We start from the raw sequence: 20808 nt of genomic DNA on the forward strand, positions 1-20808 counted from the left end.
AATCTCACATTGGAAAAAAAAAATGAGTTGTTTTACTTATATAAAATGAATCTTAATAGTATAGTATTGTGTATACTTAAATTCAAGACAGTTTAAATTTTAAAATTAAAATAACATTTAAAAATTTTAATTAATTAATTAATTTTTGTATAAGTTGGTTGGTCATTCTACTTAACCGATTAGGCTAAATTATTTTGGATTTGACTGATTCGCCAGTTTAATTACGATTTCTTATTTGATTTTATTAATTTTAAACAATTAAAAAAATTCTCATTGGTTAACTTCTATTTAACCATATAAAAATAAAACCATAATTAGTTTATGATTTATTTTATAATCCCATATCAGGAGAAAAAAAAAAAAGAGCAAAGTTTGTTTCACTATCTATTTATATATTATATAATGAAAATGAGATTTTTAGGGATAAGCCTTCTAGGAGCTCCAAACCCTTATTCTAAAATTATTAAATTTTCCTAATTTTAAACAATTAAGAAAAATTCTCGTTAGCTAGTTTTCATTTACCGTTTATTTTACAGTCCCACATTGGAAAAAGAAAGAAAAAGCAAATTGTTTCACTTATATAAAGTAAATCTTATGCTCTCATTTATATAAGCAAAAGGAGATTTTTAGTGAGCAACCCGATGATCAATATCTCATACTCATTTTTTTGATTTTTTAAATTTTAAACAATTAAGCGAATACCCGTTTGCTCGCTTCCATTTAACTTTTATTTTATAATCTCGCGTAGTTTTTATTTTAAAAATAATTTTGTATGAGATTTTGAAACTCTCAAAATATTTAACTTTAAAATAATTACAATCTCACATCGAGAAAAGAAAGAAAAAGTGAGTTGTTTAATTTATATAAAGCGTTAGTTGTTTCACTTATAGAAAATGAATCTTATAAAGAGAGTTTTAAGGGAAAAGTTTTCTAGAAGCTCCAAACTCTCATTTTAAAATTATTGAATTTTCTTAATTTTAAACAAAAAAAGAAAATTCTCATTGGCTAGTTTATATTTATCTTTTATTTTACAATGTCAAATCGAAAAAAAAATGTAAAAAGTGAATTGTTTTATTTACATAAAGTGAATCTTATACTCCAATTTATATAAATTATTAAAATTTCTTAATTTTAAACAATTAAGAAAATTCTCATTGGTTAGCTACAATTTAACTTTTATTTTACAATTTCACATCGAAAAAAGAAGGAAAAAGTGAATTATTTCATTTATATAAGCAAAAGAAGATTTCTTGTGAGAAACCCTATGATCAATACCACTTTGCTTGGTCAGAGTTTTTCAAAAATACTTTTCAGAAAATTCTACTTTCTTATTTTTCGTATTTTTTTTTATTTTTACTAATTTTTTTTAATATTTTAAGCAATTTTTTTTTTAATTTTTAGACATACCTAACATAAATATACCTAAAAAGTAAAAAATTGTAAAAAAATCTTTTAAAAATTCACTGAATACCAAAAATACAAAAAAATATAAAAATACAAAAAATCAGTACATTTTTTGTATTTTTATGTATTTATTGATTTCTTAAAATATTTTTTAACAGATTTTTTACTTTTTAGATATATCTAAGTAAGGTGCATCTAAAAAAGTAAAAAAATGTTTAAAATTTTTAAAATATTCACTAAAAGCAAAAAAATACGAAAATCAAAAATTCAGTTTTCAAAAAACTTAATTCAAAAAATTCAAATCAAACACATTGAATTTTTTTTTCTCCTAATTTTAAACAATTAAGAAAATCTTCATTGGTTAGTTCCAATTTAATTTTTATTTTACAATTCAACATAGATGTTTTGATTTTAAAAATAATTTTGTATGAGATTTTGAAACTCTCATAATATTTAACTTTAAAATAATTACAATCCCACATCGAGAAAAGAAATAAAAAGTGAGTTGTTTCACTTATATAAATTAAATCCTATACTGTCATTTAATATTATAGTATTGTGCATGTTTCAGTTTAAGATGGTTTAAATTTTAAAGATTTTAATTAATTAATTTTGTTGTAAATTGGTTGGTCTTTTAACTTAGCCGATTAGGTTAAATTGTTTTTGGTTTGACTGATTCAATAGTTTAACCACGGTTTTAGCTGTTTTATCAAAATATATTGTTTAGTTTGATTGATTTGAAATAAACTAAGATTGACATTATTAAAAATTGAACAACTGAGATTGCTTGATTAGAAATGAACTTCTCATCCAAACAACTGTTACCTTTTATTTTACAATCTCACAGCAGAAAAAAGAGAAAAAAAATGAGTTGTTTCACTTTATAAACCTTATGCTCCCATTTAATATTGTAGTCTTGTGTATTTTTCCGTTCAAGACAGTTAAAATTAAAATAAGATTTAAAAGTTTTAATTAATTAATTTTTGGTATAAGTTGGTTGGTCCTTTGACCTAGCCGATAGAGTGAACCGTTTTCAGTTTGATTGATTTGCTGGTTTAATTGCAATTTTAGCGGTTTTATCAAAATATATTGATTAAATTTGTTTGATTCGAAATAAATTAAAGATTACCTAATTAAAGATTAAACGGCTTAGATTACTTGATTCGAAATAAACTTCTCACCCAAACTATTATTAACTTTTAAACAATTAAGAAAATTTCTATTGGCTAACTTTCGTTTAACTTTTATTTTATAATCCCGTATCAAAAAAAGAAGGAAAAAGTGAATTGTTTGGCTTACATAAAATGAATCTTGTACTTCCATTTATATAAGCAAAATGAGATTTTTTTGTGAGGAACCTTATGATCAATATCTTATACTAATTTTTTTGATTTTCTTAATTTTAAACAATCAAGAAAATCCTGATTAGTTAGCTCCATTTAACTTTTATTTTATAAAATATAAAAAAATTAAATATAATTATTATATTTTTACTAAATAATATATTATTTTATTCCGTGCATAACATGGGTGATAAGATGATTATCGTATAATGTCTATGTTTTGTTTCCCTAAAAATTAGTTTTGGCCCATATCTTTATTTTCACTAATTAAACATCAATTTGATAATATTGACTTGCTAATATTTTTATTTGTCTTCATAGAAAATGCATTATCAACTCCAACCCATTTGACATTGATACCTCGACAAGCCAGTGGACCACACGGTACAAAGGAGTTTTAATTCATTTGTGATTTTTGAACTGTCAAATTTATTTTAGTATGCATTGAAATCTGTCTTAAAATTTATTTATTTATTCATGTTTATGAATTGTATTTGAAATGGGAAGGTTGAGGCTCATTATTTTGTATTTGCCTTAGACATGTTTGTATCGTATTTTTATATTATATTTAGGTTCAGTTTGGCATAATTTATAAAAGATAAAAAGTCAAAAAGTTATTAAAAAAGTCAAAAAATTATTACTATTCACAAAAAAAAATATATAAAAACAACAAATTTACACAGGAAAAAAGTACAAGTCAACTGTGGCCACTGTAGTGATGGTACACTGTGAAGTGATGGTACAAATTTACACGAACGGTGCACAAAAAAGTTACAGAAGACAGTGTTGTTCGGCTCGTAGGGGTCCATCAAGAGTCCTGTTTTAATAATTTGAACCGTTGAATGTATAGAACTCATCGAATACTATATGCTTGTAAAAAATCAATTTTGTATAAAAAAATGGATGGTGAACAAATTAACGGTTGACAAAAAACTGATCCGATGAGATAACTATCGATATCCGATCAACTTGATTTTTTACAAGCATATAGTACTCGACGAGTTTTACATATTGAACGGTTCGAATTATCAAAACGGAAACCGTGGTGGGACTCCATGGGCTGAACAGCACCATCCAGTCCACCACACAACTTCAAAGCAACACAGCTAATTGGCTTCCTAAACTATCATTGTCAGTACACGCCTAGGGGGCATTAGGGGTAATTCGGTAATTTTTTTATTTTATACAATATTTTAATACATATTTTTTTGTAAAAAGTTAAAAAGTTATCCTAAACAATCATCTTTTTTTCCTCTACTTTTTTATTGAAAAAATCAAAAAGTACACTTATATAGTTCATTCCGAACAATTCCTTAGTGTATAATTTAAGGTGACACCCACAATCGTTGTATATTTCATAATAGAACTCATATGTGATTTACTACGTTAGTAATTGTAAATGGGTCACATGAAATAATATATTTGATATGATATAAATAAATAAAAAAAAGAAGTGGACTTTTCTAATATTTTAATCTGATTTTGACCGTCATGATTGGGTTCATGTGGCCACCACAATTCTCGTTTCAATAATTCAAATTATTCATTTTATAGGGCCCTCTGTTTATATTATTTGTGAAAAAAATTAGGTTGATTCAACAATTATTGTCTTTTCATTGCATCATGTTTGTTTCTGAAAAAATAGACAAGTGCAATTTTAAAAATAAACCATCTATATTTTTGAAGTCAAATGAATAAAATGAAACTATTATAATTATCGGATCGACTTAATTTTTTTTTATTGATAATATACACAGAAGATCTATAAAATAAATTATTTAAATTATCAAAATATGACCCATTCAGATTTAAATCAGCAAGAAACCATGGTGATGAGTTTTAATTGGTACTAATTTTGTGGGCCTACACCAAAGGAAACCTAACATGTTAGTCAATTTTAGCCTAATGTTTGGCCTGAAATTCAAAGTTCCCACACCTTAAAAGGGGTTTTCCATAAGTATATATGGATCACAAAGCAACAAACAAAAACACAAACCAATGGATTATTTAACCTTAGCCCTTGTTATCTCCTTTGTGTGGGCATGCATTCATGTCTACCGGTTTAGCTCTGCCGTGAGGAAGCCCAGCCCGGCCGGACTTCCGCCAGGTCCGAACCCTTTTCCAATCATCGGAAACATCCTAGCACTTGGCAAAAGACCCCATGAATCACTATCCAATCTCTCCAAAATTTATGGCCCTTTAATGTACCTCATGCTTGGGACAGTAAAAACCATTGTTGTATCATCACCAAGTATTGCCAAAGAAGTGTTACAAAAACATGACCAAGTTTGTTCTAGCCGAACAATCCCACACACCGGCCAGGTATTCGATCATGACAAGGTTTCCATGGTATGGTTGCCTGTGTCAAGCCCTTGGCGAAGCCTTCGGAAGTTATACAAAGAACACATGTTCTCTACCCATTGCCTTGATGTCGGCTAAGGCCTTAGGCAAAAAAAGGAACAAGAACTTCTTGACCATGTGAAACTAAATTATGACAATGGCCAAGAAGTGGATATTGGGAAGGCTGCTTTTACAACAACCCTTAATTTGCTATCAACCACCTTCTTCTCAATTGACATGACTCACCATAGCTCTGACTCTTCTCAAGAGTTTAAGGGTTTGGTATGGGCTATCATGGAACTTGCTGGGAAGCCTAATCTTGCAGACTATTTTCCATTGCTTAGATTCATAGACCCACAAGGTATGCATTTGCAGATGAAACGCTGTGTTCAAAGGTTATTTGATATATTTGATGGGATTATCAATCAAAGGTTGCATTCAAGAGTTTCTGTGTCTTATAAACTTGAACTTGTGCTTAGCTCAAGTAGTTGTATCCTTTTGGTTTCCAAAAGGGAGGTTCGGAGTTCGAGCTTATATAAAGCTTTCTTTAGAGGATGGCGACACCTTATCTTTCTTTGCAATCTTGATTGAGTTATTTTGATAAAAATAAAAAAATAAAAATTCTCTTACACCATTGCATTGTACCCCTACCACTAATCAAAAGGAGTATGAAGGTTTTAGAGTTACGAGTGGACAACAAACACGAAATTCATAGACTATTGCACGATTAAAATACAAATTAGTCTTAATTCCTAATAATTCTTAGTGTTTGGCTTACTCACATCCTATTGGTACAAAATAACTCATTTCTGCAATTTCAACTGTCGTTTATTATTATACCATCCATAAAAGATAGACTCGTCATTATTATTTTCAGCTTCTACATTAGATTCAGTGATAAACACATTGCATCCAATCATAGTTACTTAAATATGTGTTTCCAAAACAAAATACTCCCTCCGTCCCAAACTATTAATCCCTTATTCTATTTTTCATTGTCCCAAAATATTAATCCCTTTTTAAAAATCAAGTACAAAAATAATATAAATTTCATATTTTGCCTTTCTTTTAAATTCATTAACAACATAAAAAGTACAATTATGATATTGATATTCTCCAAAAAAATATACTATCAAAGAGTAATTTTGAAAAATCAATTTTTTTAAAGTGCAATAATTGTATGATAAAAAAAAAGTTAAATTCCCCAAAAAGAACTATTATTCTGGAACAGAGGGAGTAATGCAATTTGTTTATGAAGGCTAAGGTCTAATTTTATTTTGGATTAGGATTTATTTCTTGCAGGGACAGATACAACTTCAAGCACTGTGGAATGGGCAATGGCAGAGTTACTACAAAAACCTGAAAAATTGGCAAAAGCTCAAGTTGAGCTCAAAGAAGTCATTGGCAAGGATGGAATAATACAAGAATCAGACATCTCTAGATTCCCTTACCTACAAGCAGTTGTAAAAGAAACCCTTCGGTTACACCCACCAGGACCATTACTAATTCCCCACAAAGCTGAAGCCGATGTAGAAATATGTGGTTTCATGGTGCCTAAGAATGCACAAGTTCTTGTTAATGTATGGGCTGTTGGGCGAGACTCGAGCATATGGTTGCTGTTGCGGATCTTGGGCACACCAGGGGACACTCACAAGCAAAAACACAAGACTTTTAACGTGGTTCGGCAAACCGGCCTACGTCCACGGGAGCGATGTTGTTATATATCAACAAATGGAGGAGATTACACACTCTCAACTCACTGTCTCTCTATATAACACACTCTCTCACACTCTCTGATACACAAACAGAATATAGCTCTCACTAGTTCTCTCTGTTTTGTGCCTCTCTCTCAGCAGTGTGTTTCTCTCTTGCTTGCTATGTTTGCCGTGTATTCAACTCACCATCACCATTCCATTTTATACACCAAAACAGAAGGTGGAGGAGGCCTCATGGGTGTGTTGGCTGCCAGCCCAATATTCTCCTTTGAGCTGCTGTCCAGTTGAAAGCTTTGTCCCACCATGTGAAGACTTCACATGGCCAACTCCATGCTTTCTCCTTTGTTGCTGGCGCATGGCAAGCCTCATGGCTGCCAACTCAAGCCTCATGGCTTGCCAACTCATGCCAACCTCTTTTGCCTTCCTTTTACCATGTGGGTTGGCCACCCTTCCATGTGGCTGCCAACTCAATTTGGGTTGATCTCCTACAGTTGCGTCCAAATTCATTTGAGCCTGAAAGGTTCTTAGACCTTGAAGTTGACATGAGAGGCCAAGATTTTGAGCTCATTCCTTTTGGTGCAGGAAGGAGGATGTGCCCAGGACTCCCGTTCGGGTATCGGATGGTGCATTTCATGTTGGCTTCTCTTATCCACTCCTTTGATTGGAAGCTTGGAGGAGGAATGGAACCAGAAGATATGGACATGAGTGATAAGTTTGGACTTACTTTACAAAAGGCCATTCCTCTCAAGGCCATTCCAATTAAAATGTGACTACTATTATGCAATAATCTTGTAATGTTATACTTTCCATTACTTAGACAGACAACATATTATGAATCTCACTATTTGGTAAAAACTAAAGTAAACCAATAAATTGTTAAATATTATTGTCAAAGATATCAACAATTTAAATTGTTAAAGATGCGTAGATTTCATGATTTATATCAAAATTTTTATGCCTCATATTAATCCTTTAGTTGAAGGGATATAATTGTATCCCCACAATATATATATATATATAAATGGAATATTGTTATTCAAGTTTAAAATTTAGATCGATTTTTTAGATCCAGTAATATGTTAAGAAGATGATCAATTTGATAATTAATCAATAATTTTTTTGACATGTTACTAGGTCAAAATCTAAGGGTTCTGGGGTGAAGTGACCCCTCGAGCATCATTATACAATTGCAATACAGTTTGGAAATTTGAAAAAACTGTGCAATCCAACAAACGAAATGCTCCCTTGATTAGCTAGGATGTTGGCCCATGTCATTGTGGATGTACGCCATCTTGATTGAATCACATTACTGTGTGCTTGTTCTATTTTTTTTCCCCCAAATTTCTCATTCTAAAATTTAACACAAATGGACCAAATTTTGGAAGGAAAAAAAGACATAAAAAGTTGTTACCAATTGAATTGTTGACCACCTGTTCATCAAAAAGTTGATGGTGCATTTCATGTTGGCTTCTCTTATCCACTCCTTTGATTGGAAGCTTGGAGGAGGAATGGAACCAGAAGATATGGACATGAGTGATAAATTTGGACTTACTTTACAAAAGGCCATTCCTCTCAAGGTCATTCCAATTAAAATGTGACTACTATTATGCAATATTCTTGTAATGTTATAACATTTCTTTCCAGTATTTAGACAGATAACATATTATGAATCTCACTATTTTCTAAAAACTAAAGTAAACCCATAAACTGTTAAATATTATTGTCAAAGATATCAACAATTTAAATTGTTAAAGATGCGTAGATTTCATGATTTATATCAAAAATTTTACACCTCATATTAATCCTTTAGTTGAAGGGATATAATTATATCCCCACTATATATATATAAATAGTGTATTGTTATTCAGGTTTAAAATTTTATCGATCAGTGATTGAAACAATTCTGTTTTTGACTTGCCGGAAAAATTCATATTTGCTCCCAAATATACTCCAGGTTTCGTCGCCACTTTAAATTGAAAAATTGAAGCCAAAACTTGTCTGTCCCTTAGCCCACAGTTTGGACTTCGATACATGGTGTTTTTGTTGCGTTTAGTGATTTTTATTTTTTTTTTGAAAAAATTAGTGAAATATTTCTTTCCAACTTTGTGTAGTAGGAGATGTTCAAGTTTTTTTTTTATTATTAGCTAAGGTCTTTCAACATTTTTATAAATAAAATTTTATTCAGAGAAATTTTACCCAACTCAAAGAAATTTCACCCAATTCAAAAAAATTTCAAAATTTCTCTGTGAAATTAGAGAAATTTCTCAGTGAAAATTGAAATCTCTCTGAGTCGGGGTGAAATTTATTTGAGTTAGATAAAATTTCTCTGAGTCGAATTTTCTTTATAGAAATGTTGAGAGACGTTCACTATTATGAAAATATTGTATGTCTTTAACTTATATTAGGGATCATAAATTTTTTATTTATTTATTTTATTTTTATAGATTAGGCAATTTTTTTTGATGTACTTAATCTAGATGTACTTAAATATTTGTGAAGAAATCTTTAAAAAAAATTAATAAATACAAAATATACTGAATTTTTTTTTTTTTTGGTAATTTTTGAAAATTACAAATTTTGTACTTTTTAAATGTATCTAAATTAAGTGGATCTAAAATGTACAAAAAAAAAATACCTAAAATATTGAAAAATTAAATTAAATTTTAAAAACTCTAAATCAAACAGATGTGACTTTATAAAAAATAAGGTCTCTTTTGGCACGCGAGTATTTTAGTTAAAAATTTAAAAAAATTATTCAAAAATAAAATAAAATAAAATAACTTATAATTTTACCCTACACACCTATGGCTATGTAGCAATCACGTGATCTGTGACACATCAGAGGTCAAATGACCTTTTTACTCCTCTTTTGTTTTTTGTTATGTTTTGTTTTGTTTTTTTGTTTTTTTTTCTAATTTCTGTCTGAACGGCTCTTTTATGTCAAAACCTGCATATAAGAGCATTTATACCAAATTCTTTACTTTTTAGTTAGATTAAAGTTATTTCATTATTTTAACTACTCACTTTTTAGCACTCATTAGATCAAATTCTTTATTTTAACTTATTGTTGTTAAATATTATTTTCTTATCGTGTTTGTTAGTTTTTTTTTTTTTATTAAATTGATAAGTTACCAGCCAAATAATTTTTAAAAAAAGCAAAAAAAAAAAACTGCCGTTGACTGGCCAGACTTCTGGGCGGACATCCGATAATACACAAATAACGATAAACAGTATCTCGCTTGTTGTAATGAATTACTGTAAGTATCATAAATTTTAACAAATTGTAAAAAAGTTTGATGAAATTGATCTTTTAAAATTTTTAGGTAAAAAATGATTTTGAAGAGCGCAAATGCTCTAACTGGACTGCTATCACATAGTCTAGGTGAAGAACAGTACTTCTGTAGAGAGACCTCTTTTATGTACTGACAAAGTACGTAACAAAATATATGACAAAATAATTACACAACAATACAAAAAATATATTGCATTGATTAATATTTTATTTATTTATTTTTTATTTTTGGCTATTTAATTTTGTAAAGATTCTTTTTACAGTGTTTTTTTTTTGTTAGGGGTATCTAATACTTAAATAAATTGCTTAGAAATTGAATAATAATTAAGTGCAACAAAAAATACGAAATACTTCATTTTATTTTTGATAAGTGAATTCTAAAAAATCAAACCAAACAACTTGATTACATTTAACAAATCACAACATAACATTTGCGTAAATTAATTTTTTTTTTATGAGAATTTTTTTCAGAATACCAAATTGGTGAAGTTCAATATTTGATTTATAGGAGTTTTGCCAAGAATTTGGTATTGATGTGTACATTTAATTTTAATGAAGATTTGCAAAGAGTTTGGACATATGTACAATAAGCAAGATAGTTGTGAAAATTATTTCATCAATCAAATTTTTTCACAAATTATAACAAAATATTTTTATCAATCAAATTGCAACTCGGCATTTTTTTTATTTCTATTTTTTTATACATTTATTTTTAAAAAAAATATTAAAATCGGTGAACTCCACCTATACTATACCAACATTATGTGGCAACCACCCTATTTCCATGCACATAGCCGACATGCTGAGCCGTCTGCTCCATCACTTCACCTGACAACATGTCAGGTGAAGTCACATGGTCTTGAACAACAGCTTTTGAATGGCAAAAATGTCATTTTATTTATTTTTATTTTGTTTAATTTTATTTTTTTATTTTTGTAAAAAGGTAAAAAATTCTTCTTAAATATACTAATTTTTTAGTATCATATTTTAATTAAAAATTCAAAAAATTACTCAGAAAACTTATTTCTAAATCAGGCCTAACTCTTTGTGTGCTTGTTCGTATATTTTTTATTTTCCAAATTTCTCATTCTAAAATGGATCAAATTTTTGAAGAAAAAAAAAAAGACACATAAAATGTTGTTATCTATTGAATTGTTGGCCACTTACTCGTCTAAAAAAAATAATTTTATTATTAATATCATATTTTCAACACGTTATCTCACATGTGATCGGATTTTTATTCGTAGCTGACTAAACACGTGTAAATATATTTTAATTATTGAATAGATGGAGGGTTTGAACGCATGATTTTTTACGTGCTCTTGTATCATATTAAATTGTTAACAACCAACTCATTTAAAAGCTCAAACTATTAGAGAAATGAATAACTTTATTATAGATGTTATATTCTCAACATTACCAAATTAAACCTATGCATTTGGACCACTCTACACTACAAATACTTTAAAGCATCCTTGATTAGTTGATAGTCTTCCTACTAAGGTAAATTGTTTTTTTTTTTTTTTTTTGAAAAGATGCATGAAAGTTATTTTTTGATTTTTTTGACTTTTTGTGAGAGAGGGAAGTGGGTTAAAAGTTGAGAAGTGACTTTTAACCCACTTCTCAAAATAGGCCTTTGTAGGAACAAGCAAAAATAATCACCACAAAAATCAGCGAATAATTGTTGTTATTTTGTTGAGAATCAAACTAGGAATTTTGAAAATTGACAACAAATAAATAGGAATTGTTTGCATCACATGTTTAACCATAATACATCTACCTGCAAAATTTAGCACACGGCATTTCCAACCTTTCAACTTCCTATGAATTTTATCGATCAGTGATTGAAACGATTCTGTTTTTGACTTGCCTGAAAAATCCATATTTGCTCCCAAATATACTCCAGGATTCGTCACCACTTTAAATTGAAAAATTGAAGCCAAAACTTGCCTATCCGTTAGCCCACAATTTGGACTTGGATACATGTTGTTTTTGTTGTCTTTACTGATTTTTTTTTTGAAAAAATTAGTAAAACATTCATCTCTAACTTTTTGTAGTAGGAGAGGTTTAAATTTTTTTTTATTAACTAAGGTCTCTCAATATTTTCACAGAAAAAATTTGACTCAGAGAAATTTTGCTCAACTCCGAGAAATTTCACCTGACTTAGAGAAATTTCAAAATTTAGCTATGAAATTAGAGAAATTTCTCTGTGAAAATTGAAATCCCTCTAAGTCGGGGCGAAATTTATTTGAGTCGGATAAAATTTCTCTGATTCGAATTTTCTTTATAGAAATGTTGAGGGACCTTTACTATCATGAAAATATTGTATATCTTTTATCTTATAAAATCTTAATATTAGGGACCTTAAATTTTTTTATTTTTTTTTATAGATTAAACAATTTTTTTAGATGCACCTAATCTAGATGTATTTAAATATTTTTGAAGAAATGTTTAAAAAAAATTAACAAATAAAAAAATATATTGATTTTTTTTTTTGTAATTTTTGAAAATTGAAAATTTTGTTCTTTTTAAATGTATCTAAATTAAGTAGATCTAAAATGTAACAAAAAAAATGAATTTAAAATATTACAAAATAAAATAAAATTTGAAAAATTATTTTTAAAAACTCTAAATCAAACAGATGTGACTTTATAAAAATTATTCCCGACGTTTACCAACGAACACCGCAAATTTGCCAGCACCAGCTTTTCACTGAGCTTTTTAAAAAAAATTGCAAAAAAATTCCGAATATACAATTGTTTAGTTTTGAATTTAAAAAAAAAACTTTTCTTAGATTTCAATCCGTATTGTTTCGTTTAGTGAACGTTTTAATATTGTAATTATTTGTTTCTTTTTTAGATTCATTTAATTGAGATATATTTAAAAAAATATAAAATTTGAGAAAAAAATTATAAAAACATTAAATAAATACAAAAAAAAACTAGAAAAATTCAATACATTTTTTTTTGTATTTATTGATCTTTTAAGATTTATTTAAAGATATTTTGCTTTTTAAGTGTATCTAAATTAAGTTGATCTAACAAAAAAATGATTAAAATATAAAAAAAAATCACTAAAAAAAAAAATCGAATTGAGACTTAAAAAACTTTTTTTAAAGCTTTAAAAGCTGTTCTGTTTTTTTTTTTTTTAATATATATTAGTAAATGTAGATTAGACTTACATTTTAAGCCATTTTATTGATGAATATAATTTATAAATAAAAAAAATCTACCTCCATAATTTTTATTAGGGGAATTTTTTTAAGGTCTTTATTATTAAGATTTTATAAGATAAATGACATATAATATTTTTATAGTAGTTGGGGTTCTCAACATTTTTCCAGAGAAATTTTGATCCAAAAAAATTTCAAACAAAATTTCTTGTGTTTTGAAATTTCTCTAATTTTCTCGGTGTTTTCAAATTTTCTTTGTATTTTGAAATTTCTCTGATTTACTCACAATTTTCATTGTGTTGTAACCAATTTTCTCTGATTTTCTCACAATTTTCTCTGTGTTTTGATCAAATCAGAAAAAATGTGTTTTCCACTAATTCCATCCATCAAATCAATTCTTAAAAAAAAAAAAAAAAAAAAAACAGTATCAACTTTCTTTGTTCAAACTATCAAATATGATCTCACAACAAATTTTCACATGAATTGAACAAATTAACACCTAAAATAACTCTCAATTGAATCAAATACTAGTTTTAAATTGAAAATCACATGAATTAAACCATACCTAGTCTAAACCAAACAGCACTAGGAACCTTAATTCTTTTAGTTGGAAATGATAGTTTGGTCAAACCAAAATGAATGATGTTCTACTCCCTTCTGAATATGGGAATACATAAGAGCATTCATGGGAATACATTTTTACTCTGTGTGTGTGTGTTTTCTCTCTCTAAAATACAATAGAGACAGAATCGAGAGATGTGCACTCCAGTACGATTTCGTTGTTGCTTGGCGATAATGGTGATAAGAAACAGAATAAGCTTGGCCAAAAGGAAACCGAAGGAGTCATCATATTGTTCAGCAATACCTCTTTCTTCAATAGATGGCAGATGCTATGATCGATGTCATTGCCTCAAGTGTTAAAGCGGGTGAGGACCTTATGTTACAAAAAAAAAAAAAATAATAAAAAAAAAATAAAAAAAAATGTGGATCTCTTTTATTATTGAAAGTTGGAGAATGATGTCAGATTAAATAACCCTTTTTATTATACATCACTCTATTTGGTTTCAATTTTCAGAATTCACTTTTAAGAAAATTTTACTTTTTTCATTTTTCATTTTTGTATTTTTTTATTTTCACTAAATGTTTTTAATATTTTAAGCAATTTTTTTTAATTTATAGAAACATCTAACATAAATACACTTAAAAAGTACAATATTTGTGAAAAAAATCTTTAAAAAATTCACTAAATACCAAAAATACAAAAAATATAAAAATTCAATGCATTTTTAGTATTTTTGTGTATTTTTTAATTTTTTAAAATATTTTTTTATAAATATTTTACTATTTAAACATATCTAAGTAAGGTGCATTTAAACAAGTAAAAAATTGTTTAAAATTTTAAAAATATTCACTAAAAACAAAAAAATACGAAAAATAAAAAATTCAATTTTTGAAAAACTAAAACTAAACACACTCAATGGCATTTACATATTAAATTAAATCGATGTTGTTACGTAATATGTGAAATAATGTAAACCGTATATTGTACAAATACTTAGTCAATAAAGAATTTTTAAAATTTAAAGGGACCATTTTACATACATTGCAAGAAATTAAAAATAATAACAAATTTGAAGAGTAATAAAATAATTTAGGGAAAATTACAAATAAAACCCCAAGATTTAGCGTATTTTGCAAATAAAACCCCAGGTTTTTAATTTTGACAATTAGAACCCCGTAATTTATTCCGTGTCACAATGTAAGCCCACGTCCATCTTCGTTTCATGAAGTAACGGAGAGAGCCATTTTTGGCACTTAAACCAACCCAAAACGACGTTGTTCTTTATTTGACCCATATAAAAGCCCCAAAATCTTAAATTTCACCAATTAGGGCTACAATTTGCCCTAATTTCTTCGATTTCGTTGATTTAGGGCAAAGGGGTTGTTGCAATTGGGAAGAAAAACTAGACTGGAGTTTGAAGTACTGTTGGTTACCATTATTTGAAGTGTTGGTAAGTCATTTATACGATTTGTTTTGTTTCTTTCTTCTTGTAATTTGTATATGAAGTTTTGTTTTTTCTTTTTCTGATTCTGTGAATAAGTAATGGCAAACTCTATGTTTGTAACTTACTTTATTGCATGGGTATGTGTGTGTTGGTTACTTTAATGTCTTGGATGCTTTATGAAATTCTTTATCTCTATTTATGGACCACTGCATTAACTGAGTAGTTGGACAACTGCATTGACTGAGTAATGGACTGCTGATTTATCAAATTTTTTATCTCAATTTTTGGTCCCATGCCACTTGTTCAATCCACTGATTTTTGATGCATTTTTTTTTGTTTGTGATATATTTGTTTATTTGTGAATGCACCAATGGATGATATACATATGAAATTGGTTTTACATCATAGTGGGTATTTTATAGATAGTGATGGTGGGCCTAGGAGTTACTTTGGGGGTAAAATACATGTGTTTGATACTGTTGATTTTGATACATTTTATGTGCCTGAGCTGATATATATGGTGAAGAAGTTGGGGATATGTAAACAAACAGTTTTTTTTTATAGGATTCCCATAGAAGATCTGCAAACACATTAGAATTATTTGTTGAGCATCATGCGCCACACAATGTAGACACCCCTCACCCTGTTTTGTTCCTTATTGATGTTCCTGTAAATGGTGATGAAAATGCTCAACATCCTCAACCTCATGACTATGAAGATGAAGCAAACAATGAAGATGAAGAGAATGATGACTTATCAGATAGTGATTTCTTAGCTAGTACTGAGGATGTGGATGACCTTACTGATGATGATATCATGTTTAATGGTAATGTAGAGAAGGAACCGAAAGGAGAAGGAGGCAATGCATTTGAGGAATATGTTGTGAATGATGAGGATTCATCTGGGGAGGAATTATTAACCCCTGAAGGATTTGATGAGGAGGGTAATGGGAAGCCAAAATACCCTGAATTTAGGCCTGAGGTTGATAAGGCTAATTTTGAATTTAAAGTTGAAATGTTATTTAATAATGCCATTGAATTTAAAGATGCTGTGAGGGAATATGCAGTGAAAGGGGGCTATGATGTCAAATACACTAAAAGTGAGACATGGAAGGTTCAAGTCAACTGCAGTGATAGGTGTGAGTAGAGGCTTTATGCCACTAAGATGGGTGAAGAGAACACATTACAAATTAAGACATACAAACCTACACACACTTGTAACAGAAGTTACAAGAACATACAAGTAATTAGTGCATTTTTGGCATCTAAGTATATGAACAAATTCAGGACCGCCCCTACCTGAAAAATAAATGAATTTAAGGACACTGTGAAAGATGACTGTGTTATAGAAGTATCCAAAATGAAATGCTACAGAGCTAAGAAACAAGCATTGGTGCAACTTGAGGGAACAAATGCTGAACAATATACAAAATTGTGGAATTATGCTGCTGAGTTGATAAGGACTAATCCAGGTTCAAGAGTTGACATCAATATATGGAGGCCTCAACTTCGAATTAAGCCTAGGTTCTAGAGAATGTTTGTGTGCCTTGATAGAATCAAAAGAGGGTTTTTAGCTAGTTTGAGGCCATTGATTGGCTTGGATGATTGTCATTTGAAAGGACCTTGTCAAGGACAATTGTTTGCTACTGTGGGCTGGGATGGAAACAACATGATGTATCCAATTGCTTATGCAGTGGCTGAGAGTGAGAATAAGAAAGTTAGACTTGGTTTATAGAGAATTTGTTTGAATGTATTGGCACAAGTGCAAAGCATGGATGGACCTTCATCACTAATCAACAAAAGGTATATTTATGTTTAATGATTTTTTCATTATTCTGTTATGTTCCTTAATGTTTTTCATTATTCATGATTTTGACATTTATGTTTTGCAGCGCCTGGTTCTAACTTTTGAAGAATTATGCCCTGAAGGCCATTATAGGTTTCGTTGTCAACTTAGAGAATAGAACATGCACCTGTTTCAAGTGGGATCTAACTGGAATCCCTTATCCTCATACTGTGGCTGCTATTTTCTTTCAAAAGGAGAGAGTTGAGGATTATGTGGATGTAGCTTTCAAAAATTAGACCTACTTGAGAACTTATGAGGCACTAATAAATCCACCTAATGGCCAAGATCAGTGGCCTAAAATAGGTTGTGGGCCTTTACTTCCTCCTAAGTTGAAAAGGCCAACTGGCAGGCCTCAAAAGCAGAGAATTAGAAACCCAAATGAGCCTCAGAACCCATTCAAGTTGTAGAGGAAGTGTACTAGTCTGAAATGCTCCAAGTGTGGTGTACATGGTCATAATCAAAGAACATGCAAAAGGCCTGCCAAGGGTAAAAAGGATGGATCTGGAAGTTCATCAAAGAATGTAAATAATGTATTGGTATGTTCTACTTGTAATTTATCTCCATATATGCTCAAACTGTGGTTTAACAATTTTTTGTTAACAAGTGAGGACTCGAAAAGCTTTCATAGGATTCAGATCAGATGCAATATCTGGGGAAGCATCAACTGGTGGATAACATGGACAACAACAGCAGCCACCACAGTTGGCATCAACAAGAAGGACATCAACACCAATAGCAACCATGAGAAGAGATGAAGTTGAACAGGTCTTAGGTAGTCAAGCTAGTGTGAATAGAGACATAGTGAACTAAATGTTGTAATTATGATTTTTTTTTTAATGGTCATGTGACCTAAAGACAGATTATGGATGGTGAACTGCTTCTTTTGTAATGGTGAAAGATGTATATTAGTTTGAAGCAATATATAGATGGTCATTAGACATGCTTATTATACATGGTTAACATCAATCATGTATCCAACTGGATGGTTATAATATATGCTTGGAATGTGTTGTATATTGGTTTGGAGCAGGTTGAACAATGCATACTAATCTGTTTTTGACATGCTTGGCTTTTTACATGCTTGGAACAAGTTGAATAGGTGGAACGAGTTGACCAATTCAATGGTTATTATACATGCTTAGATTGTGCTGTCTATTGGTTTGAAACATGTTCAACAATGGCTTTTAATCTGTTTTTTTACAAGCTTGTAATATGTTTTCCCTTCACTTGGACATTTTGTCAAACATATTCAGAGCATTGGCTTTGCGAATGCATCAAATTCATTACAAAATGTATACAACCAAACAAACATTACCACAATCCAACACATATTACAAACAAAACAAGGATTTATCATTTCATTCAAAATTATACATTAAGTTCATATTGGCAAGTGCATAGTTGCATTACATTTCCTAAACCAAAAATGCTAGCTACCTAGCTAACTAACTAACTAACTAACTAACCAACCTACATTCCCTAACTGCTCACTGTTGACATTCCAATTACAATCACTGCAACAATCAATCCACCTACAATCCATTTTTGTCTACGACGATAAGTTTGAGCATCCTCATTCAATCTTGTAATCTCAGTTACCATTTCCTCTAAGCTTGCAACCTTGTCCACCAACTTCGGCAACACTTGTCTACCACGAGGACAATGGGTGGATCATATCAATAGAAGAAGCCACAAGCCCCGTTTTTCTGGCAAAAAAAAAAAAAAAAAAAAAAAACCAAAAAAAAAAAAAAAAAAACCAAAAAAAAATTAATTAATTAAATATAGTACATAAATTACAAATTTTATATTATTCACGGGACTGGAAAACTTACTCCATAATTTGGACAACCAAGAAACCTCCTAGTTGGGTTCGCATGGGTCCATGAAGTTCGAATTCTTGCTCTTATTCCACAACTGCAACGAGTCGATTCACCCCAATTGTTTCCACCTTAGCTCTTTCTTTCACTCATATTTTGTAATGGCTGAAATGGAGCTTCATTCAGCAATGGATTCGTCGTTCGTATTGTCCTAAATCGATGAAATTGAAGAAATTAAGGCAAATTGTAGCCCTAATTGGTGAAATTAAGGATTTAGGGGGCTTTTATATGGGTCTAATAAGGAATGACGTCGTTTTGGATTGGTTTAGACGCTAAAAATGGCTTTCTCCGGTACTTCATGAAACAGAGATGGACGGGGGCCTTACATTGTAACACAAAATGAATTACAGGTTCTAATTGTCAAAATTAAAAACCTGGGGTTTAATTTGCAAAACACGCTAAACCTTGAATAATTCAAAACTATTTAGGGGGCTGGCCCTTTTGGCCCTTGATTACATGATCTTAAAAATAAAAAATTACAAAATGTTTGGGAAAAAAATGCTAAAGACAAAAAAAATAAGCCAAGTTTTTAAGACATTTAAAAAAAATAAATGAATAAGATTTGGCTTATTTTTTGTTTTTTAATGAACTATTTTTCCAATTTTTTTAGACATTTGGATCATTAGCCTAGAAAAATTTGAACAAATTAAATTTTTTAACATAATTTATTTTTACCAATGACAAAAAAGTAAAAATTATAGGGTCGAGTCAAAAGAGATAGGATTCGCCTTGGCCCAACAATAAAATATTTTATTATTGGGCGTTGAGTTTTATTATTTTTTGGAACACATTAAAAAAAGTTAAAAATTAGTTTTTTTACTCATTTTGAATTACATTACTTTTTACATAATATAGTAAAAAAAGTCAAAAAAAATTAAAAAATTAATTTTTTATCATCTTCTCAAAACACCACAACAAACGTCCCCTTCCACTCTATTTAGGCATGGTACCCATATTCAAATGTCATTTTATGTGGTGTAACTTTGTCTATTCTTCTTATCCATTGTTTGAAAAAAAACAAATTTCTATTCCACAAATAACTCTTTCCCCACAGGTTACAAACAGTTTACAGTCATATCCAGCTAGTAATGATAAAGACCCTCACAAAATATAATCCCTATACCTCCCAAAATAATCTGGACCATTCATATCATTATCAGAGATAGGGAAAAAAAAATTCAAACACATCAATGGTCAATACATCAGTTGGGGTCGTGGGGGTCCTTCTTTGTGGGAGCCCCAAGCATTTTCCATAGCAACTGCACTAATAAGTCTAAAGTGACATTATGAGGACACTTGAGCAATTTGAGAAAAAATTTATTTCCACATATTTAATTATTCAGTACATATTTTTTTAGTACACACATTTATTAATTTAATTATTAATTAATTTTCTCAAATCACACCTAAAAAGTTACAATTATATCCTTTGCTCATAATTATTGTACACACCACTCAACCTTTCTTTCCACACACTTGCTGAGTGACCTTTCTTCCAGATTTATAGGCCCGTTGTAAACCCACATGGAAACCATTTAAGACCACAGTGTGAAGAGAAGTGAAGTGAAGACAAAATTCTCTATTGAAGACCTCCATTGAAAACCCTATTGAACTTCCATTAAAAATACCATTAAAAACCGTCCAAAATATTGTTGAAGATGTGACATATTTCCATTTTGTTATTGCATTTACCATTTCTAGATCTCTGTGTACTCCATTGCCATAAAACCCTCATTTTATTTATTTATTTATTTATTTTTTATGTTTTTCGGTTTGGAGATTTCGGCACTGGTTTTTCAAAATTATACATTTAA

General features: G+C 29.7%; 1 protein-coding gene across 1 annotated transcript; it reads left to right on the forward strand.

The window, feature by feature from the left end:
• Nucleotides 1–4441: 4441 nt before the first annotated feature.
• LOC114267794 (cytochrome P450 76T24) lies at nt 4442–7707 on the forward strand. Its single transcript, XM_082916660.1, is given in 3 exon segments — nt 4442–5588; nt 6374–6705; nt 7299–7707. Coding segments are annotated over 3 exon segments (1449 nt in total). The 5' UTR covers nt 4442–4745; the 3' UTR covers nt 7573–7707.
• Nucleotides 7708–20808: the final 13101 nt, after the last annotated feature.

Source organism: Camellia sinensis, chromosome 2, assembly GCF_055761805.1.
Source record: "Camellia sinensis isolate YWXY chromosome 2, ASM5576180v1, whole genome shotgun sequence".
In the NCBI taxonomy this organism is placed as follows: Eukaryota; Viridiplantae; Streptophyta; class Magnoliopsida; order Ericales; family Theaceae; genus Camellia; species Camellia sinensis.